This window comes from Gopherus flavomarginatus, chromosome 15 (genome assembly GCF_025201925.1).
Source record: "Gopherus flavomarginatus isolate rGopFla2 chromosome 15, rGopFla2.mat.asm, whole genome shotgun sequence".
NCBI classification, from domain to species: Eukaryota; Metazoa; Chordata; order Testudines; family Testudinidae; genus Gopherus; species Gopherus flavomarginatus.
In genome coordinates, this window is record NC_066631.1 from 1,538,454 (window position 1) to 1,562,266 (window position 23,813).

A 23,813-nucleotide genomic window follows, 5' to 3' on the forward strand; every position below is an offset into this window, starting at 1 on the left:
AAGCACTGATGGATCACAAGGGACATTTCACCAACATCCACGTGGGATGGCCGGGAAGGGTTCATGACGCTCGTGTCTTCAGGAACACTACTCTGTTTAAACGGCTGCAGCAAGGGAATTACTTCCCAGACCAGAAATTAACAGTTGGGGATGTTGAAATGCCTGTAGTTATCCTGGGGGACCCAGCCTACCCCTAATGCCACGGCTCATGAAGCCATACACAGGCAGCCCTGACAGTAGTCAGGAGCTGTTCAACTACAGGCTGAGCAAGTGCAGGATGGTGGTAGAATGTGCATTTGGCTGTTTAAAGGCACACTGGCACACATTACTGACTTGCTCAGACCTCAGCCAAACCAATGTCCCCTTTGTTATTGCTGCTTGCTGTGTGCTCCACAATCTCTGTGAGAGTAAGGGGGAGACCTTTATGGCGGGGTGGGAGGCTGAGGCAAATCACCTGGCCACTGATTACGTGCAGCCAGACACCAGGGCGATTAGAAGAGCACACCAGGAAGCGGTGCGCATCAGAGAAGCTTTGAAAACCAGTTTCATCACGGGCCAGGGTACGGTGTGACTGTTTGTGTTTGTTTCTCCTTGATGAAACCCTCCTCCCCCTTGATTGACTCATTCCCTGTAAGCCACCCACCCTCCCCCTTCGATTACCGCTTCCTTCCTAAGGAAAAAAAATCACTTTCGTTTAAAAATCATGTATTCTTTATTAATTAATTATAAAAAGAGGGCGAGAACTGACAAGATAGCCCGGTGTGGTTTGGGAGGAGGGAAGGAAAGGGCCACTAAAAAAATTTCAAAATAATGACAGCCTTTTGGTTGGGCTGTCCACTAAGGTGGAATGGGCAGGTGCACGGAGCCTCCCCCATGCGTTCTTAGTTGTCTGGTGGGTGAGGGGGCTAAGGAACATGGTGAGGGGGAAGGACGGTTATATAGGGGCTGCAGCGGCACTCTGTGATCCTGCTGCCGTTCCTGAAGTTCCACCAGATGCCGGAGCATGTCCATTTGATCACGCAGCAGCCGCAGAGTTGCATCCCGACACCTCAGATCTTCCTGCCGCCATCTCTCATCTCGAGCGTCTCTCCTCTCCTCATGTTCGTCCCTCCTATCCTCACGTTGGTCCCTCCTGTCCTCACGGTCACTGGCATCTTACCTGTACTTTGATACCACGTCATTCCACTCATTCAGATGAGCTCTTTCATTGCGGGTCACTTCCATGATTTCCGAGAACATTTCGTCTTGCATCTTTTTTTTCCGCAGCCTTATCTGAGATAGCCTTCGGGATGGAGGACGGAGACTTGAAAAAGTTGCAGCTGCAGGAGGGAGGGAAAAAAGGGAGAGAAGTATTTAAAAAGATACATTTTACAGAACAATGCTTATACTCTTTCACGGTGAACAACATTATTCACCTTACATAGCACATGTGATCTCACTACAAGGTCGCATTTTGCATCTTAATATTGAGTACCTGCGGCTTTAGTGTTAGAGATCACAGACACAGGTCTGGGCATCAGAATTTGGCTTGCATGCCATTGTAAGCCATTGTCTTTCGGCTTCTTCAGCCTTCATATATCCAGCGCCCTCCTTTCTCAGATAGCAAGGAAAGCCCGTTGAGTGCTGCTTCTTTCCTGTTAACGTGTAGCACCAGAACCGCTCCCATCCACTTCTCTGGGATGATTGCTTTACCCCTCCCCCCACTCCTTGGCTAGTATCATGGAAGATCGCTGCTAGCCACCTTCCCCCACACCACGTGGCTGGTAGCAGGGAAAATCCCAGCTAGCCAAATGCGAGAAAGCTCAGAGCCAATCACCCTCCCTCCCCCTGCTTGGCTAAATGCAGGAAAGGATTTCTTTTAAGCCACAGGCAAACTGCCCAACCATCTCTGTCCCCTTAATTAAATTCCTGAATTTCAACCAGGTTACCATGAACGATATCACTCTCCTGAGGATAACACAGTGAGATAAAGAACGGATGTTGCTTGAATATCAGCAAACACCAGGACCATACGCAGTTAGGTTTTGTCATGCAATAATAGCAGATTACTTGCTACATGCATGGCGTGGTCAAGTGTCCTACCATGGAGGACGCAATAAGGCTGCCCTGCCCAGAAACCTTCTGCAAAGGCTTTTGGAGTACCTCCAGGAGAGCTTCATGGAGATGTCCCTGGAGGATTTCCGCTCCATCCCCAGACATGTTAACAGACTTTTCCAGTAACTTTACCGGCTGCGAATGCATCCCAAGTCCTCAGGGCAAATTAATCATTAAAAAATGCTTGCTTTTAAACCATGTTTTATATTTACAAAGGTACACTCACGAGAGATCCCTTCCATGGCTTCATTGTCTGGGATAGTGGCTTGGGAGGGCTGGGAGGGTAATTCCATCAGGGTGAGAAAAAGGTCCTGGCTGTTGGGGAGAACAGAGTGCTGTGTGCTCTCTGCAAGCTCATCCTCCTCTTCTTCCTCCTCATCTTCCCCGTCCACAGAATCCTCAGCCATGGCTGAGATTACCACCCCCCCTCAGAATCCATGGACAGGAGTGTGGTAGTGGTGGCGGACCCCTCGAGAATTGCATGCAGCTCAGCATAGAAGCGGCATATTTTCGACCCTGCCCCGGACCTTCCGTTTGCTTCTTTGGTTTTCTGGTAGGCTTGTTTGAGCTCTTTAACTTTCACATGGCACTGTACTGAGTCCCTGGTGTGGCCTTTCTGCATCATGGCCTTGGAAATTTTTTTCAAATGTTTTTTCATTTCATCTTTTGTAAAGGAGTTCTGTTAGCAGAGAATTCTCTCCCCATATAGCGATCAGATCCAGTATCTCCCATGTGGTCCATGCTGGAGCTCTTTTTCGATTCTTAGGAGACTGCATTATTATCTGTGCTGATGAGCTCTGCGTGGCCACCTGTGCTAGTGAGCTCTTCACGCTGGCCAAACAGGAAATGAAATTCAAAAGTTTGCGAGGCTTTTCCTGTCTACCTGGCCAGTGCATCCGAGTTCAGATGGCTTTCCAGAGCGGTCACAATGGTGTACTGTGGGATACCACCCGGAGGCCAATACCGTCAAATTGCGGCCACACTAACCCTAATCCAACATGGCAATACCGATTTCAGCGCTACTCCTCTCGTCGTGGAGGAGTACAGAAACTGGTTTTAAGAGCCCTTTACATTAATATAAAGGGCTTCGTTGTGTGGACGGGTGCAGGGTTAAATCGGTTTAACGCTGCTAAATTCGGTATAAACGCGTAGTGCAGACCAGGCCTAAGATATCCAAAGGGGTCCTCACCACCATTTGAAAATTTTTAGGGGTTCGCAAATGAAAAAAAGGTTGAAAACCACTGTGCTAGTGTCCTAGCAAAATTCCAGTTTATGTAACTACATTCTGCTTCCCTACCTTCCCCCTCCAATATCAGTTGGCTCCTTCTGTGCTTCTTGCCTGTAACTGTGATGTAGTGTGGGCAGGACTGGCTCCAGGCACCAGCTGAGCAAGCAGCTGCTTGAGGCGGCCAAGGGGAAGGGGCGGCACTTTGGGCTCTTCGGCGGGAATTCGGTGCTGGGTCCCTCGGTCCCTCTTGGAAGGAAGGACCTGCCGCCGAAGAAGAAAGCGGCATGATGGAGCTACTGCCAAATTGCCGCTGATCACGATTGCCGCTTTTAAAAATTTTTTATTTTATTTTATTTTTTATTTTTTTCACCGCTTGGGGCAGCAAAAGCCCTGGAGCCGGCCCTGAGTGTGGGTGTGCACTGCTAAATAGCTGCCACCTGCCGCCCCAGAGGGCAGTAGGGCAGAGCATTTTAGCAGGGAGTGAGCATTTGGAGTAACTTCTGTGCCTCAGCAATGAGAGATATAATTATACCAACAGGCCATTGCGTTCAAGTGAAAGATTCAGTTGGGCTGGGATGTGCCTCTGATCAGGGTCACTTTCTCTTTAAAATTTGAGGCACAGGAAAGCAGTGAGAAAAAAAGAGAAATCTCTCCATAGAGGATGGGAAAGGAAACTCCAGCAGCATGCTGTGCTGTGTGAATTAATTTGAAATGAGCAAGTGACACTCACAGGCCAGACTTGGGCAGAGGCCAGGTCTGAGTGAGTGATGCTGCCTGCTTGACTGGAAAATGCGATCGTACTCTTGTTTGGCCAGGCTTCATGTAAAACAGAAAGGTGTAAGGGCCTGGTTTGCGTAGTGATTTAGGGGGCTGGAGGTCCAGAGTATCAGACTGTACCTCTGCTCCTCACAACTGCACCATAGCCCTTCCCTGTGCGAGGGCTCAGGGTGAAATCTGAAGGTGTTCCCCAGGTCCTGTGCTCATGGATTTAATGAAATATTTACTCGCTTGGAATCCGACCTTTGAAACCAGGCCAAGCTAAGGCCTCCTAAATAGCTGCCAAGCCTTAGCTGGCGAGGGAGGCCTACCGCCCTTCAGATTCATCATTAGCCTCCCCACTCCTGTTGGAGGAGCTCTCTGTGTGTGTTTCAGTGAGATATTTAATGTCGCCTGGGATCCTGTTCAGTCTCCTTTTGGACTTTCCCATCTCTCATGGCCTTTGCCTCGTGAACAACATGTCTGATTTGCCTTTCAAGAGGTTTGGGGGAGAAAGAGAAAGATCAGTATGTTGGGGAATGGGGATAAATGCCACTAATCTCAGCAAATGTCCCTTGGAACCCAACACCTTGGACTTTGGGGTTAATGGCCTGTGAATATTTATTGATTTGCTATGTAGAAGCCTCTCTAGCTGAACACGTCATGCAGGATCGCTGATGTTTCACATGCTGAGCCTGATAGATGCCTGCATTGTCATCTGAGTCCAGAGACAAAGGAGAAGACACATTAGCTGCATAAATCCTAGGGAACTCAGTTCCAGTGTCCTGCTGGGGGCAGGTGGGGTGTTTAAGATTTCTAGGAGCTCCAGATAAATGCTCAGTTTGGGGCCCTCATTCACACATGACAAATCAAACCATTGCATATAGTGCCTGAGGCAACTGAGGAATTATTACTGTCATGCACAGGGTCATGGTAAGCAGTGGGGGCTGCTTCCTGCTCTTGGTTACACCAGTGCAAATCTGGAGTAACTTGGTTGATTCAGTGAAGTTTCTTCAGGTTGATACTGGTGTAATTCAGAGTGGGATTTGGCCCAAACACTGCTAAACTGAGGATTTAACAATATGGTGGGAGGTCCCTTCCAACCCTATGATTCTATGATCCCCACTCACCTCCCTTACTGTGGGTGTACACCCATCAAACTTAATTACTGATCACTAATACGATTAACCCTTGGGTGGGTATCACATCTAGACCTATAGACTCAGTAAAGTCACCCTGGCTAATCAATGGGGGTGTGGTTAAACCAGGGGTCGGCAACTCTAAGTTAAGGTTTCGCGTGTCGGTAATACATTTTAACATTTTTAGAAAGGTTCTTTCTATACGTCTATAATATATGTAAGCAGAGTCAGGATGAGCTCTACCCTGACATCTGGTGGTGAATTATGGGGAGTGTGGAAAGGAATTTCAGGTGTTTGCATTTGCACACCCACCCTGCCTAGCATAGCCCATGGCAGCCTGGGATGGTTATTTTGACAACTCTGGGATCCCCAATTTCTTTGTTATTGGGGCAGGCGGAATAAAGTGTTGTCACCCTGATTATGTGAATGAGGAACTATGAGACTGCTTTATGACAGAGATGTCTCACCATCAATTAAGTAGCACTCGCTGGACAAGGGACATGGGTGCCAAAACCCAGTGAACTGAGAGAGGTTGGGGACTGGTGTGTGTGTACCTGATGGGATGGGCCTCTTTTGAGGGCTTAGAACACCAATTGCACATTCTCCTCTCTCCACTGTTAAAGAGCAGAGCTAATTTTGATTCTATTAGGAGTTCATCTAGAGGCTGCTGAGCTGAATTCACTTTGGGCCAATAGTGCACCAGCACTGGGGCTCCCCTACTACAAACTGAAATCACTAAAAGAGCTAAACGTGCTGAGCTGAGATCACTGAGTGCTGTGTTAACTAGTGGGGGAGCCTGAAGATCTATCGCTAAGCAGCTGGCAGAGCGGAGCAGTTTGCAGCATGGTTGGAGCAGCCCATGGAACAGTGAGCAGAGCGGAGTGGTTTGTGGGACGGTTGGAGCAGCTCATGGGTGGGCTGGAGGAGCAGCACAGCTGGTGGAGTGGAGCTGGTTGTGGTGAAGGTTGCAGCAGGACGCCACGGAGAGGCAGAGCAGTCGGCCCTGGCCCACGTAAGATGCCCCTTAACACCCTGTGTGCCCCCCCACCATTTCCACCCAGGCTCGGGGGTGAAACTCTGCAGATAAACTTTTGAACTCTGGGGCGGCACTGATCAGGGACAGAGAATTTTGGGTTGTTGGACTTTGGGGTGATTGGACTTAAGACCCTATGGGGAAAATGACATTGACAAAACTTATTTGGTGGGTCTCTTGCTCATGGTTTATGTTATGAATCCTGATTGTGGTGTTTCCCCAATATGATGCCACATTGTTTCCCTCCTTTATTAAAAGGATTTTGCTACACTCAGACTCCATGCTTGTGAGAGGGGAAGTATTGCCTCTTAGAGGCACCCAGGGGGGTGGTATGTAGTTGTCCCAGGTCACTGGGTGGGGGCTCGAGCCAGTTTTGCATTGCATTATTGAAACAGAACCCCTGGATACTGAACCTGGCCCTTGTTGCTGCCAACTCAGAGGGGCAGAAGGGTTACATATATAACTAAACTATTGTTGTATATAAAGTAAATAAGGTTTTTAAAATGTTTAAGCAGATTCATTTAAAATTAAATACAAATGCAGAGCCCCCTGGACTGGTGGCCAGGACCTGCGCAGTGTGAATGCCACTGAAAATTAACTCGCATGCATGTGCCATAGGTCGCCTACCCCTGGGTTAAACCATCAGCTCAACAGCGTGAGTCAGCTCTATTCTATTCCATCATGTCTGAAACATCTCTGTTTTACACAGAAACCTCTTTTTTTGACTTTTATTTTAAACATGTTTTTTTGTGGTGGTGGTGGGGGTTCCCCACAATATTCTACTACACACAATTCCGCTTTTTGCGTTAAATGGGTCTCTTTTACACAAAGACACAAGAGCTAGTTTCTCACAAACTATTTTTTTATTTAAAAGACATATGCCCCTTGAAAACAAACCAAGATGCTCCATCAAAAACTTTTATCTTACTTAATGGCCACATAGATCTTCTAACAGAAACACAGATAGTCACAAAGCCCTTTTCAATAGATATTTTTGTTTACAGCTACCAAGCTTTATAGCAAAGGTTTGTCCCCTCACCAGTCTCTTAATCCTCTTAGATTTCTTACAAATAGTCTTTTTCTTAGCAGGGTTCTGTAACTTTTTGTGCAGTCCAGATGGTCAATATACTGCTGTAAGCAGGCATCTTCTGGTCATCTCTGGTCATTTTCTTTAAAACACTGTCAGGGTCTCAACTGAATTGTACAGCATTTGCCAAGGTCATCCCTTGTGCTAAATTTTCTTGGGTTAGCCAAAGATATTGCAGATCATAACCTATGGCCATAACACTGTTTAATAAGCTTTCCAAACACAGCTCAGCGCACAGGTCCCAGAGCTTGCAGTTTAGATCCTTCACAGTCCAGCTCACACAGCGGTTGGGGCTGGCGCATCTATGACACAATCTTCAAAAAGCTTTTCCCTAAGGCAGTGATTAAGGACAGCATAAACAGCAACATGTACAATAGAACACATGACATTTTTAAGCTCATGACTTGGCATTGGCTCAGTTAGTTCCATGCCAAGCCTTCTCCTTAAATCCACATAGCCGTCATCCTCATCATCCTTATCAATGATTTGTACTGGTGCTGAGCAAAAACAAAGTGGGCCCAATTTGTCTTGTTGTCTGATGCAACACTGTCCAGAGCCTCCAGGGCCTCTACAAAGGCATCGTTGAGCTGTTGAGAGATTTCCAGAAAAGAAACAAATGTAAGCCCCCACTGCTTGTTTTTAGATTTACGCAACCCTGTGTTGATTCCTAAACCCATTACACCCCATCCTTGACTGTCACTTCTTAATCATTCATTTACCTGAGTGATGTCTTTTCTGTTCACCTTGTCCACTGGTGACTCCCAGGAGCCGTGGTTGCCTTCCTCCATAGGGGTGGAAAAAGAGAGGCCGTCATGGTCGTCGGTCTTCCTCACAAATGGTTGGGTTTTGGGATCAGGGTCCGGCGTATCCATCAACGGCTGGGCCAAATGGCTGCCCTCTGCTAATCCCTCCTCCTCCTCGGAACTGTTGGTGATGTAGCGCTGTCTCCACATGTGGTCAAAGGCCCTCAGCTAAAACAAAGTCTGAAGTTCTCATGGGGGTGGTGAAGGAGGCCATGTTTCCTCTCAGTGTTTCCACAATTTCTAAAACATGTGTTCTTGTAACAAAACGGCCTCTTCTGCATGGCGCTGGGACTTTTGGAGGTGGTGCTGTGCTCTGATTGGTAGAGGGCAGTAGGGAGAGCTCTTAGGGGGTCACACAACCCTCTTCTGGGCAGGTCACCAGAACACCCCGATTGGTCAAATCTGCTTTGAGGGAGGTCCTCTGTGGCTGAAACCCATCCTGATTGATAGAGGGTGGTGGAAGGAGTTCTTAGAGAGGTCACATGACACCCTTTGCTTCCGGTCATGTGTCCACCTTGTCCCCAGAAGTAATACACCCATGGGGCCTTAGGGTGACAGTTGGGTGGAGCCTATGTTTGACTGATGGTAGGTTCCTTATACTACTTGCAGGCTCACTCTGAACAGGCCCCCACTCGGAGTCCCAATTATCCAGCAGCCCCTCTACTCTCAGACCCCAAGCCCCGGTTCCCCTTTTTATTCCACAAGACTCCTAACTCAGTAACCTCTCCTTCCTGACTGGACTTCCATGCTGAAGGAATGTGCTATCCTGGCAGTAGCCAGAAAGCGAGACGTTAATAAGAAGGCATAAGTCCACCCAGATAAATACTGTAGACCCAATGAGTAACCCACTAGTAATGTACTCTGGTGTGATCCTTTACTGGGTAGTTAATGATTGGCTAGGAAAAGAGCATGAGGCAAAGCCTGAAGGGAATTAGTGAGTTGACAAGAGTCTGTGTCCCAGACCATGGGTCATTATTATTGGGAATCAAGAGGCACCTGATTCTGAACACTGCCCAGACATGCACTGGAAAATGTGACATACCCATTGCTCTGATTCATGGGGGAATGGGAGGGCTAAGGTTGGGGAGTGAATCCAGGTCTGTGGTCTGCTGTGAGAGTGAACCACTCAGAACATGAGTAACCCACGAGTAACCTACCTTGGTGTGATCCTGTATTGGGTAGTTAATGATTGCCTGGGAATGAGCCATAAGGCAAAGCCTGAGGGGATTTAGGGTTGAATGCCCAAAAGGGGTTAGGCACCTGGAAAACTCGCTGCAATTCTCAAAGCCTGAGTCAGGTGCCTGAGCCTATATAATGAATGGGGTGAGCAGGGCACCTGGGACTGCAATTCACAAAACCCTGCACCCTAGGCGGGGAGCTGCCTAAGATAGTCAATAGGAGATGCCAGCCAGCCAGCGAGGTGTGTGACAAGCCCCACCTCTCTCATGGAGATGGGCAGCTTGTGATTCTGAAGCTGGAAACCCTCTTTAGGGTTAGGCACTTTATGTCACTGGAGCAACAAGCTGGCTGTGTCCTTCTAACTTTGAGCCTGGTATTTAGCACTTGCCTGAGATGTGGGAGAGCCGGGTTCAATTCCCCCTGCTCTGCCACAGGGGGAGAAAGGATTTGAACAAGGGTCTCCAATCTCTCCAGAGAGTGGGCTAACCACTACTGAGGGATATTCTGCTACAGGGCTCCCTTATCAGAGTAGTTAATTGGACTTGGCCCTCCCTGATCCCAAGTGAGTGGGCTAACCACTCAGCTTGAAGGTGAGTGAGCACCTCTTCCTCTAGCTGGGTTTTGAATAGGACCCAGTGCAGAAGGTGGCCTCTGAGCACAGCCCTCAGTGAGTTGGCTGGTGGTCAGTGAAGCCTCTGTGCCTGGTCTGTGGATGTAGGTGGGAGAGAGGTGCACCCACATTAACAAAATCTGGGGGGAACCAGGCATGGTTTTGCTTTGGATCCATCTCTGAATGAACAAGTCCCAGCAGATCTCCACTCTTCTCTGCCTGTTCTTTGGATACTGTTTATATTTGGTCCTGGGTGCAGAAGTGCCTACACAAAATGAGTGTGTCTGCACTTTCAGTAAGCCAGTCCCCACAACGTGAACCATCGAGACGGATTTAAAATGTGTGGCCTAAACTGAATGAGCTCACTCTCTCCTTCCTGTAATGTGTGCCCTGCCTTGCCCTTTCCCTCTCTAGGGGAGCTTATATCCCCGGATCTCTATTATTGGGATTCAATTTTGTGCTAGCCATGTTGGTCCCTGGATATTAGAGAGACAAGGGGGGAGGGGGGTAATATCTTTTATTGGATCAACTTCTGTTGGTGAGAGACAAGCTTTTGAGCCACACAGAGCTCTTCTTCAGGGTCAGGTCTGGGAAAGGGGAGTGTCACAGCTGGTGGAACAGATTGATTAGCATAAATAGTTAACATATATTTCATGGGACCATTCAAGGTTAACATCTTTCCAATCATAAGAGGGAAAAGCTGCTTGGCGGTGCTTGTTGGGGGATTATAGATTAATAAACCATAAATCCAGTGTGGTGCACCTCCTCCAGTGCACTAAACCAGACAATCACTAAACGCTCAAATGAACTCACGCAGAAAAATGATGAAAGACAAAACCACTGTATCACCTATGGGTGAAGACTTTTCACAAAGCGATCACTCTATAGCTGACCTATCAGTCCTCATCCTCAAAGAAAAGCTGCACAGTACTTTCAAAAGCTGTGGGCACTTAAATTCATAACTTTGCTAGACACTAAAAATCAGGGACTAAATAGACACACTGGATTTATGGCTTATTACAACAATCTGTAACCCACTAACAACCCCCACAGCTACCTCCCTCTCTATGACTGGAGGATGTTAACAGGCCACTTCACTTGAATGTTCCCTTGAAATACACCTTAACTACTTACGCTAAACAATTGATTCCACCTGTATTTAGCTGTGTAGGTTTCCTGAGTACCTTTCCCAGGCCTGGCCCTGAAGAAGAGCTGTGCGGAAGGTGGAAAGCTTGTCTCTTTCACCAACAGAAGTTGGTTCAATAAAAGATATTACCTCCCACACCTTGTCTCTCTATTATTTGGATTGTAAAATCTTTGAAGCCAGAACCTACCTCCTCTGTGGAGTCTATAAAGCACCTAAGGCCCAATTCAGAAAGGAAATTAAACACTTGAAGTATGTAAATAGTCTTATTGAAATTCACTGAGGGTATGGCTACACTTGCAGCTGTACAGCGCTGGGAGTTAAACCTGTCTTCATACAGATGAATAGGGAAAGCGCTGCAGTCTGGCCACACTGACAGCTATCAGCGCACTGTCGTGGCCACATTTGCAGCATCTGCAGCGGCTTTGGGAGCGGTGCATTATGGGCAGCTATCCCAGCATGCAAGTGGCTGCAATGTGCTTTTCAAAAGAGAGGGGTAGGGTGGAGTGTGACAGGGAGCGTGGAGGAGAGAGAGAGTGGATTTTTGGAGCTAACACTTGGTCAGTAGCTGCCTTGCAAGTTCCGACCCGTTCACTGAAAGCAAATAGCCCTCTTTGTTTTTTTCCTCAGACACCAGATAAGCAGCCTCCCCGAAACAGACCCCCCCCTCCGCACGCCGTGCTGCTTCTCTCCTCAAGCCCCTTCCTGCCCCTCTTTTCAAGCAAACACTAGCTGTGGGCGTTCCAAAGGGAGCACATTCACAGCAAACAGTAACGTGTTTGTTTTTTTGATAAGCAGGTCCCGGAGCCCAGAGTTCACAACAGAATGAACAGAGGCATCACAACAAAACAAAGAGAGTTATCTTTACTTAAAAACATTATGGGAAAGTTCCGGAGGTCAGTTACAGCATAGCAGGATTATTCCCTGTTTACACTGGCACCCCAGCACTGCAGCAGCAGCGTTATTCTCTTTATTCCTCTTGTGGAGGTGGAGTACAACTAGCGCTGTAGCCAGGGAGACGCAGCGCTGGATGTGCCTTGCCAGTGTGGGGCAGGGAGTGAGTTACAGTGCTGTAAAGCCACCACCAGCGCTGTAACTCTCAAGTGTAGCCAAGGCCTGAGATTAAAGTTGAAGCATATGCCTGTGTGCTTTGCTGGATCAGAGCCCTAGTACATGTGTGGATGGTATAAAATAATAATAATCCCTATTTTTTCCATGATACATTTTCCAGATCTCAATCCACATATTCTGAGGCTCTGATTACTTACAGACCCCCAAATTCAAATGTGACTGGTGAGGGGCTTCACCTTTCTCTAGGCCAGGCAGTGAATTGAGTCTAATTTCCAGCTGGCTTGTCAGACATGTTCTACATACAACAATTTATAATATTGGTTCGGAAATCAGCACAGACTCACCAAAAAGGCCAAACTTCATTGTCACTGTCCTGTGATTTCCAGTGAACTCGAGCTATGAAACACAAGGAAGTTTTCACTGGCCTGTCACTGAGCTGGAAGCATTCCATCAGTAGCAACCTTCAAGGCATTTAGCAGGCATATCAAGTAGGAAGATAAAATCATGAACAGCAAGCAAGGTTCTGCAAGGATGTTGCACAACCGGCATGGAAGCAATGCTTATTAAAGCCCAGCATATCTCTGAACTCACATACTGCAGACCAAGCGCACATTTACTGGGTAATAAATCACACACACAAAGGGAGCTGGGAACAGAATTACAGTGCACAGCTGCAAAAATGTAGGCCTCTGCCACTTGATCTAAAGGACAGCTCAGCCACTTGGCCCTCTCTGCAACAGCCGCCACTAGCTAGCAACAATGCTTATTAGCATATATTCATAAAATCATATCGAGTGCAACATCACAGTAGGATCATAAGGGTTTATATGGCAAGGACTCAAACAATCTGTTAATTTCACAGTGGAAAAAACCAGATCCTCATGATTTTTTGGGCCCCTGGTAGCCAAAGAGTGGTTTACTGTGGAAGTTTGAAAATTCTTCAACTCAGGGTTGTGAATGTTTGCATTTTTTCTCCATTGCTTTCAACAATTTTGTGAAATATTTGATATTTCTTTTAGAGTTAAGCAACAGTTTTGTGTCAGGGCTGCTGTAATATGATATATCTGTTGTCATCTCAAGCTCCATTTATTTCATTGGCAACAGTTTGGGCATTCTTTTAGAGATTTGGGGGTTTTAAAATTGGAACATGACAGAGTACTAGGAGCTTAGGGCTGACCCAGCTATCCCCTGCCCTGGAGTGGACTTAACTGGCAGATGGGTTCTCAGTGGCCCATTAGGCATGGGGTTGATGAGCTAATGAGAGCAATCAACTCATCAGCTGGGAACCGTTAAAGGACAGAAAGGAAGTGCAAGGGAAAAGCTGGTAAAGGAAACAGGATCGGGAGATCTTTTCCTCCCCCTCCCTGGTGAGTGGGCTAAGGCAGGGAAAGTTTACTTCCAATTGTATGTTGCTGCACAAGGCTGAACTGGTGGAAGGGATTCAATAAATACCATGGTGCTACTTGCAAATATGTGGATGACCAGGGTGTTTGAGGTGGTCCAAAGGGTGGAGAAGACTGTCAAGTCACAAGAACAGAGACTCATTTCTTATGGTGTATGTGTATGCCAGTAACAGCCAGAAATTCCAGCTGAGATCAGTTATGCTAGGCCTTTTGCATACATACGGGGAGAGGCAGTCTCTGCCCTGGAAAGCTTATACTCTAACTAGATAAGATGGATAAAAAATGGGAGAAGGGAGTGTGATGCTCCCCATTTTACAGATGGAGTACACAGAGTCTTCCTAGGATCACAAAGGAATTCTAGGGCAGCAGCAAGAACTGAGCCTAGAGTTGAGTCACTGGCCAGTGCCTTAACCGCCAGGCCACCTCACAAGAGGAAGGACACACGCCCATGACGGAGCTTAAAATGATGTGTGGTTTGTTAGCTGTAAAAGAAGGCCTTGCACTGCTCTCTTTGAAAGCAAGGGCGAACCCACTGGCTTTATGAAAAAATTGAGGTTTTGGAATTTGTTTTAATACCCCATCAGAATGAAATGGAGACCTTTCAATATAGGAATGGCCTATGGGTCAGACCAATAGTCCATCTAGCCCAGTGTTCTGTCTTCAGAGAATGGCCAGCTGCTTCAGAAGGAATGAACAGAAAAAGGCAGTTATCAAGTGATCCGTCCCATCATCCAATCCTAGCTTCTGGTAGTCAGAGATTTAGGGACACTTAGAGCATAGGTTGGTGTCCCCGACCATCTTGGATAATAGCCATTGATGGACAAAGCCTCCATGAATGCATCAAATTCTGTTTTGAACCCAGTTATACTTTTGTCCTTCACAACATGCCGACACATTTTTTGTAAAAACAAAACAACCAACCAACCAACCCCATGAATGACTTCAATTATTTAGTGGAACAATTCCAACAGGGGATTTTGACTCCACCCATAGTGGTTAGGACACTCACATGGAATGTAAGACACCCAGATTCTAGTGCCTATTCTACCTGAGCAGGCACAAGTACTGGAACTTGGTTTTTCCCACGTTGTGGGTAAGTGGCCTAACCACTGGGCTATTGGCTATTCTAACACAGGGAAGCTCTCTACCCTGATACATTTCCACACATGTAAAGCATTTTTGACAAAATTGTATTTTCCAGCAAAGTCTGATTGAAAAATTTTCCATCAGTTCTATCTTGTAATTAGCTCCATGGTATCTGTCCTGTTATCACCCAGCTGCTTCTGTTTATCATTTGTTAACTAACTTGTATTTCTGTCAATGAGGAACTAAAACCTGGATTAACTGGAATTATAACTTTGGTGGGTAGCAGTCATCTAAGATAAATTGCACAATGGTTTTTGCTATAACTTCTGCCAATAGCTGCTTGTAGCTTTCCACACAATTGTCTTTTGGGTTGAAATTTTCCATGCTTGGGCTCCATGCTAATGTGATGATTGGGTGGGGTTTTATTAGCTTTTTTTAATTATATAATTTTAAGCCAGTTGCATTGAGTGGTTTCTGAGGAAGACAAGCTGTCACTCAGCAGTAAGCCCAGTTGAGGCCTGTTGGAATTGTCATAAACAGATAGCTAATTGGTCCTCTGGTCAGGTGCTTCAGGTGAAAGAGACATTAACCCTTAGCTATCTGTTTATGACAGGAATAGATACAGAGATTTTTTTTTCTTGGTTTTCCTTCAAACCCCATTGCCTCCTCCCAAAAATACCTAAGAAATTAAATACAAATAAAACCTTCATTCGTTCAGTGTTCAGCTGAAATCTAAAGAGGTCAGATTCCTGCAACAAAGTCAACTGAAGACAGGATCCCTGCACAATTCAGAAGCAGGCCTGGCTCCATGTACCTGCCAACAGGACTAGTTTGACTGAGCCAATCTCAGGGCTTGTCTACATCACGAAGTTGCAGCGCTGGTGAGGGGGTTATAGCGTTGCAACTTAGGAGGTGTACACATCTGCAGGGCATCACCAGCGCTGCAACTCCCTGTTTGCAGCGCTGGCCGTCCTCCCGTTTTGTCTCGGGTGTAGAGGATCCAGCGCTGGTGATCCAGCGCTGGTAATCAAGTGTAGACACTTACCAGTGCTTTTCTTGACCTCCGTGGAATAAGCAGGTATCCCAGCATACCTGAGGAAGCCTCTGGTAATCAAGCAGGTCTCCTTCCCCGGTTTGCTCTTGCGTTCCCCGAACCCCCGTGCAAGCAGGTCTCCTTCCCTGCGGTTTGCAGGGGGGTTCGGGGAACGCGAGAGCAAACCGCGGCGAAGCTGGTCTCCTTCCCCGGTTTGCTCTGGCGTTCCCCGAACCCCCGTGCAAGGAGGTCTCCTTCCCTGCGGTTTGCAGGGGGGTTCGGGGAACGCGAGAGCAAACCGCGGCGAAGCTGGTCTCCTTCCCCGGTTTGCTCTCGCGTTCCCTGAACCCCCGAGCAAGCAGGTCTCCTTCCCTGCGGTTTGCTCTCGCATTCCCCAAACCCCGAGCAAGCAGGTCTCCTTCCCTGCAGTTTGCAGGGGGGTTCGGGGAACGCGAGAGCAAACCGCGGCGAAGCTGGTCTCCTTCCCCGGTTTGCTCTCGCATTCCCCGAACCCCCCTTGAAGCCGCCCAACAGCGCTGCAGTGTGGCCACATCTAACACCACTTGCAGCGCTGGTTGCTGTAAGTGTGGCCACTCTGCAGCGCTGGCCCTATACAGCTGTACTAATACAGCTGTAACAACCAGCGCTGCAAAATTGTAGATGTAGACATACCCTCAGTGCCTTGGTGTCCTGGCCAATCTCCCAGGACAGCTGACAGCTTGGGAAACCTGTTAGTTGTGTTGCATGTTCTGCAAATGAGATACACTGAAGGCCACAATATAGGACAAAGCCCCAGTCCTACAGTGAGCACTGTGTGGGCGTGCTACACTTACAGTGGTTCTCAGCCAGGGGTATGTGAATCCCTGGGGGTGCACAGGAGTCTTCCAGAGAGTACATCAAGTCATCTAAATATTTGCCTAATTTTACAACAGGCTACATAAAAAGCACCAGTGAAGTCAGTACGAATTAAAATGTCATACAGGCAATGACTTATTTATACTGCTCTATAGACTATACACTGGAATGTAAGAACAGTATTTATGTTCCAACTGATTTATTTTATAATTATACGGTTAAATGAGAAAGTAACAATTTTTCAGTAATAGTGTGCTGTGACACTTTTGTATTTTATGCCTGAAAGGGGATCAGGAGTCTTGAAAGGTTGAGAATCACTGGGCATCTGTGTGGAGACCATTGGAGCACGAGTCTACCCATGGTGCAGGCATAATAGACTGCACTGCACATTTAAACAGGAAAACAAGACCGGTCTCCAGTTCCGAAGAGTCACATGGCTAAGTTAAAGTCACTGCAGTAGCAGGCATTTTTAAACTGCAACCTACAAGTACAGTCTGCTCGTTATTTACATCTCCCCAGATCAGAGACAGCCTGGGGTGCACTACCACCCCTGTAGTGTACTGATGTAAAGGAGAGGAAGCAGGATGGGGGAGTCAGGGGAGGTGGTTCTGGGATCCTGTTGGGTTGGGTCTGGTTCTGGGCTGGAATTAGGAAGTGGCCTGGTTTGATGGGCCTTGTGAGTTCAGTGCTGGGCTGGGAAGAGGTGTTGGCTCTAGCTTGGGAGCAGCTGGGGGATATGGTTCTGGGGTCCCTGTAGGCTCAGTTCTGGGCTGGAATCAGGCGAGGGCTCGGCCCTGGCTCTGGCTCTGGCTCGGATTCAGGAGCTGGTCCCTGTGGCTGTGGGCCCGGTTCGCGGCTGAGGCTAATGGGTTGGAGCCAGTTCCCAATTCCCGGGCTCACCCGCAGATCCGCCGGGGCCGCAGCCGGACCCGCGCCAGCCCACAGACTCCGCGCCTGGGAGGGGCGCCGCTCGCCGCTGCTGCCCCCGCAGGCCGGCTCGGGGGAGGATCCGCGTCGCGGGCTCCTCCCGGCGGGGCGGGGCGGGATGGGGCCGCGGCCCGTTTAGAGCCGTGTCCGGGCCCGGCCGCGCGGAGATCGGGCCCTGGCTTGTCCCGAACCCGCTCCGGAGCGGCTCCGCCATGGATCTGCAGATCCTGGAGCACCGCGTGCGGGTGCTGAGCCTCGCCCGCCGCGGCCTCTGGCTCTACACGCACCCGCTCCTCAAGCTGCTGCTCCTGCCCCGGCGCAGCAGGTACCGGGCGGAGGGAGCCTGCCTTGCACGGGTGTGGGGGCTGGGGAGGGGGAACCACTGGGCCTGGGTTTGCTGGGGGCCGGCCGGGAGCAGATCCGGCGAGTATGGCTGGGGCAGCTGATGGAAGAGCTAGTGCCCCGCGGTCAGTCTCTCACTTCCTTCCTTCCCAAACTGCAGAGTCCCTGGAGATGTGGATGGGCCCGTGGGCCGCCCTTTGTATGGGAGGCGGGGGCTGTGAAAGCCCCTGGTCTGTGGCACATGCGGTGGGGGCAGGGAGAGAAGGCGATACTGGTGTCGGGGGAGGGGATGAGAGTGAAGGGGTCAGGAGGACTGGTTCATTTGGGGTGGGAAGCTGTGTGCCCCCAGTGAGTCAGGGTAGTAGATAATGGATATGGGGGGAGAGGGAGACCCTCAGTCCTCCCTCTGAGCATCCTGCTCCCACTTTCTGATTGTGGTAGGAGCTAATGGGTGTGAGCTGTAATTGGTGGATGAGCTTTAGCTAGCTGTTGGGGCCAGGGTTGAGGGGGTTGGGCGGGCATGGATAATGGGTTGGATTGGGGCAAATTATGGGAGAATAGTTGCTTTGCTTGCAGGGTGAGGTGGGATGCTGTGTGTAGCAGGCTGTATGTGTGGAGATGGCTTGCTGGAGAACATGTTGCTTTGGTAGGCAGAAACTGGGCCAGAGTGAAGGGAGTCCTGTCTTCCTTTAATATGGAGACCATGACATTCAGACATTTTCTTTCTCCCACATTCCCAGGGTAGGCACACATGTTAGGTGTGAGTATGAAAAGCTTTTTGGGGTCACATAATCCGAGTTGCTTTCACAATTATGCACGCTCCTGTGCTAGATTGTTCTTTGCACTTTCTTATTCACAGGCTGGTGCTCTGGAACTTTAGCATAACGAGTATTGATGTAAAATAGAACTTTAACCTCTGCAAAAATGCATAGGTTGTGTGCGCCAGACACACTTGCCTGAGACTTTCATACACAATCATGGATAAGTCCGCTTTGTGCTCACTCCAAGTTGGGTCTTGCACACTCCTAACACAAGTGAATGTTGGCACTGGGTAGCTCTTTGTTGCCATGCTTGTTGCTTCTCTGGCTTGCATCAGACTTCCTTGTGATTCAGCAGCTGGGGGATTTTCCCTGTCCTGATATGTCTACAAAACCCAGGTCCATCTGTTGGGTGTCTGTGAATGAAATTGCCCCAGGCTCAGAGAGCCCTAGCTCCCTTCATGAGAACACTTCACTCTGCCGCTGCTTGTCTTCTCTTCACTGAGAAGTGTGCTTCTGAATTCAGGTGTGCTCTTTAAAACCATTCCCTCTCACCCCGAATCTACTGAATCATTCCAGCTGCCCTTGGATGTGGTGCTGTCTGGACATCCCTCTATGCCAGAGAGCAGTCATGTTAGCTAGAGTCATGTTTGATGTTGATTCTTGCTAGAGCAGTGCTAATGCTTTCAAATCCTACTGTAGATAATAATGAGGAGTGGTTTATAAAAACATGCTATAGCCTGGGTCTCCCTCCTCAAAGACTGGATTCATCTTTAAAAATCAAAGCCAGAAATCTTACAGTAGTAAACGTGATTGGATGGAAGGAAACCAGTCCTGTCTAAGCACTGCTGTGAAACATGAGTGTTTCTAATCCTGTTGGGCCTCTGCTGTGTTTCACAACAGTGCTTAAATGTGGCTATGTAGTGTAGATGGTTCCTTCCAGTTTGCAGAGGGGAAATGGTGGGTGAGGCAAGCATACAGGTCCATGGAAAAGTACCTTAACTATCCTTACATGAGGGGAATTGCTCTGCCTGTGGCAAGTGAACCAATACTGGAGAATCTTTCAGTGTGCACATTACATTCATTTATGTGTTGATAGGTGCAAGTTCTTCAGCCTGACAGAGACTCCTGAGGACTACACCATTATGCTGGATGAAGAAGGCTTTAAAGGTACGGTGTGACAACTCTCTCATGCTGAGGCTGCAATTCATGGAGACACAATGCTTTTCCCAGTTCTGGTATTAGCATGCTTCCTGTTTCATTGCCATTCAAATGCTGTTCAGGCCCATTGTTTCTCTTTGCTGCTTTGAAAACCCTGCATCAGAGGGCAACTGCAGGACATAGGGTAGATTTTTCTGTAGAGCCCTGTTGCTGTTACTGGCTTTAGGCTTAATACAGGTCTGTCAGTATAATGTGTGCCTCAATCCATGCTGTGGATGATCGTGTAGATGTGCATTGGGTGCCCTGTAGCTGTCTGTACATGTTAATACTAGATGAATACTTGTTATCATGTTGGTATTTAAAGAGGAAATGCAAATATTACACTGAAGCTGGTTGATGAGCTTGAATGCCCCTCCTAACCTGGATATGTGAGGGTGAGGCTTTTCCACATCTGGTGGGGTTCTCAAAACCAGCCATACTTCTACTTCTGGAGTTGTGGCTCCTGCTCAATGCCTTCCCAGCCTGCGATGTGCTGCTGATGTCACGTTCACCATGGAACCTTGCCAGCTGGCCTATAGAGGCCAGGAAAGTGCTGGTGATGCGGTCTTGCCAAGTGTACTTCTAGAGACAAGAAGATGCAACAACTTAATGCCTTATAGATGGTGCAGTATACAGCAGAGGTGCCAAACGGGGGGGCCAAGGGACCATGGCCCCACCACTTTTGAAAGTGGATGGACCTGCCCTTTCTACTTGTTGCCACAGGCCCAGCCTCCTGCCCCAACTTTTCCCCCTGAGGCCCTGCCCCACAGTCAGGCTCAAAGCTGGAGCCTGGCCTGCATAAGAGCAGCCCTGGCAGCTGTAGGGAGCCATGGACTTTCCACTTGCCTGTGGTGGGAGTCATGAGAGTAGCCCTTGGCCTGTGCCCCACTCCCCAGGGCAGGTGGAGGGTCCATTGCTCCCAGGTGGAGGGAGTGATCAACGACTCCATGTCTAGTTGGCAGCCAGTTTCAAATGGAGTGACCCAAGGGTCAGTCCTGGGGCCGGTTTTGTTCAATATCTTCATTAATAATCTGGAGGGCGGTGTGGACTGCACTCTCAGCAAGTTTGCAGATGACACTAAACTGGGAGGAGTGGTAGATACGCTGGAGGGTAGGGATAGGATCCAGAGGGACCTAGACAAATTAGAGGACTGGGCCAAAAGAAACCTGAGGAGGTTCAACAAGGACAAGTGCAGAGTCCTGCACTTAGGACGGAAGAATCCCATTCACTGTTACAGACTAGGGACTGAATGGCTAGGAAGCAGTTCTGCAGAAAAGGACCTAGGAGTTATGGTGGACGAGAAGCTGGATATGAGTCAACAGTGTGCCCTTGTTGCCAAGAAGGCTAATGGCATTTTGGGCTGTATAAGTAGGGGCATTGCCAGCAGATTGAGGGATGTGATCATTCCCCTCTATTCGACATTGGGGAGGCCTTATCTGGAGTACTGTGTCCAGTTTTGGGCCCCATACGACAAGAAGAATGTGGAAAAATTGGAAAGAGTCCAGAGGAGGGCAGCAAAAATGATTAGGGGGCTGGAGCACATGACTTATGAGGAGAAGCTGAGGGAACTGGGATTGTTTAGTCTGCAGAAGAAAGCAGTTATCAAATCCCCCCTCATTCTTCTCAGTTACCTGAAAGGGGGTTCCAAAGAGGATGGATCTAGACTGTTCTCAGTGGTACCTGATGACAAAACAAGGAGTAATGGTCTCAAGTTGCAGTGGGGGAGGTTTAGGTTGGATATTAGGAAAAACTTTTTCACTCGGAGAGTGGTGAAGCACTGGAATGGGTTACCTACGGAGGTAGTGGAATCTCCTTCCTTAGAGGTTTTTAAGGTCAGGCTTGACAAACCCCTGGCTGGGATGATTTTGTTGGGAACTGGTCCTGCTTTGAGCAGGGGGTTCGACTGGATGACCTCCTGAGGTCCCTTCCAGCCCTGATATTCTATGATTCATTACGGGGGACCCCTGGTAATGGGGATATGGCCAGGGTCTGCTCCCAGGCCCTCCTACTCCAGGTGGGTGGAAGGGCCAGAGCCTCCAGCTTGTCGAGGGGGTAGGGGGGCAGGGCCTGGGGGTAGGGGGAGAGCAGGGCCATGATGGGAACAGAGCTTCATTGCTCCTCCACTTTAGGAAGAATCCTTCGCCCTAGCATACAGTAGAACTCAATTGAAAATAAACTCTGGTTGCTTGAGTTGTTGCTGCTACAAAAGCTGCTTGTAGACCTTTGCTAAGACTTACTGTTCCAAATTACCACAACATAATGAGGCAATATCAGTAATATAGATAAACTAAGGCTGGAAGAGGATACATGTATTATTTCTTTAAAATTGTAGCAGTAAGCCAGGCAGGCAGTGTTCCATCTAATTTTTTCTGCCCATGGGCAGAATAAATGTTATGTGCACCAATATGGAGGTGTTGTGACACACATCAGCTCTATTGCTGCACATAACAAAATTTCATGTGGTGGGGATGGGGCCAAGGGATTCTGAGTGTGGGAGTGGGGCTTGGCTGGGGCAGAGGATTGGTGTGAGGGCTCCAGTTGGGGGGTGTGGGCTCTGAGGTGGGTCTGGGGATGAGTGGTTTGGAGTGCAAGCTGCCCTAGGGGCTATGATGGGAAGAGAGGAGCCCCCCACACACCTCTCTCCCTGCAGCAGCACCTGAGTTCATCCTTGGCCCCACTCCAGAGCCTGCACCCAGGGCCCTGACCCCCTCCTGCACCTGAACCCACTGTCCCAAGCCCTGAGCCCCCTGGAACCCCCTCCTGCAGGCCAAACCCTTCATCCCTGGCCCCACCCCTACGTCCCAACCCTCTGCCCTAGCCCTGAGCCCCTCCCAACACCCCTCATTCCCAGCTCCGTTGGATCACTGGTATCAACCGTTTTCTTCAACTGGGTCTAAATAAAATCAGCAGGCTTAAACCAAATAAAAGGAAGTTCTTCTTCACGCAGCGCACAGTCAACTTGTGGAACTCCTTACCTGAGGAGGTTATGGAGGCTAAGGACAATAACAGCGTTTAAAAGAGAACTGGATACATTCATGGAGGTTAAGTCCATTAATGGCTATTAGCCAGGATGGGTAAGGAATGGTGTCCCTAGCCTCTGTTTGTCAGAGGATGGAGATGGATGGCAGGAGAGCGATCACTTGATCATTGCCTGTTAGGTTCACTCCCTCTGGGGCACCTGGCATTGGCCACTGTCGGTAGACAGATACTGGGCTAGATGGACCTTTTGGTCTGACCCAGTATGTCCGTTCTTCTGGTTTGCCAGAAAAAAGTTTGAAAACTGCTGCTCTAACCTGGTGAGGATACTCTGCAGCACTGAGCATTTCACTGGCACTCTGTCTGCGACATACTGGTTCTGTTCTGGTGAAACTAGGACCAGAAAGAGATGCTTCCATTCCTTTTCAGTTAACATATTATACTAGCAAGCACCAATTGAAGTCTCTTTCGTGTATTTTTGTAGGGTTCCCTTGTCTCCTCCACCCAAAAAAAATGGTGGAGGTGGTAGGGCGTTCATTCCTATATATGGGAGTTGGGAATGGAGCTTATCACTGGAACTGTGTGTGCTGTATATCTTCATGACTCATGCCAGCTGTATGCGTGATGCGGCCTAAAGCTAACCCAGGCCAACATAGCCCTCTCTTGCACACCGTGTGCAGTATGCTTGAAGAACAAGGCCTCCGATTTGTGCTTCCCAATCTGGGTGTTTCTGACTTCCCACTCCTGTTGCAGGGCAGTACAGGCTGGCAAAGAATAAAATGTATGTCTTATCTTGGTGGATCTGGCCTAGGAGTTGTCACTGACCTGGAAGCTGAACTCCAATTCCTTGCTTCCCCCCGGCTGCAGCATGGCACTAGATTGGGTCTGGTGGATCTATCAGTGGGCACTGGTCCTTCTGTTGTAGCTGAGGATCTGGTCGTCACTTAGCTTCTAATCCATTACAAACTGTCCTGCCTTGCTCAGGCCAATTTGGAATCTCTTGCTTCAGGGCAGGGGGTGGAAAGTAATTAGTGAAATCGTTTTGGGCTGTGAGAGGGTATGGCTACACTTACATTTGTGCAGCGCTGG

General features: G+C 48.6%; 1 protein-coding gene across 1 annotated transcript in view; it reads left to right on the forward strand.

Moving 5' to 3' along the window:
- The first annotated feature begins 17,566 nt into the window (after window positions 1–17,566).
- Window positions 17,567–23,813, forward strand: part of CASTOR1 (cytosolic arginine sensor for mTORC1 subunit 1) — a 38,692-nt gene continuing 32,445 nt past the window's right edge. The window contains exons 1-2 of the mRNA XM_050923865.1: window positions 17,567–17,773; window positions 19,648–19,718. Coding sequence (XP_050779822.1) covers window positions 17,661–17,773; window positions 19,648–19,718 — 184 coding nt within the window. The 5' untranslated portion in view covers window positions 17,567–17,660. The remainder of the gene's footprint in view (window positions 17,774–19,647; window positions 19,719–23,813) is intronic.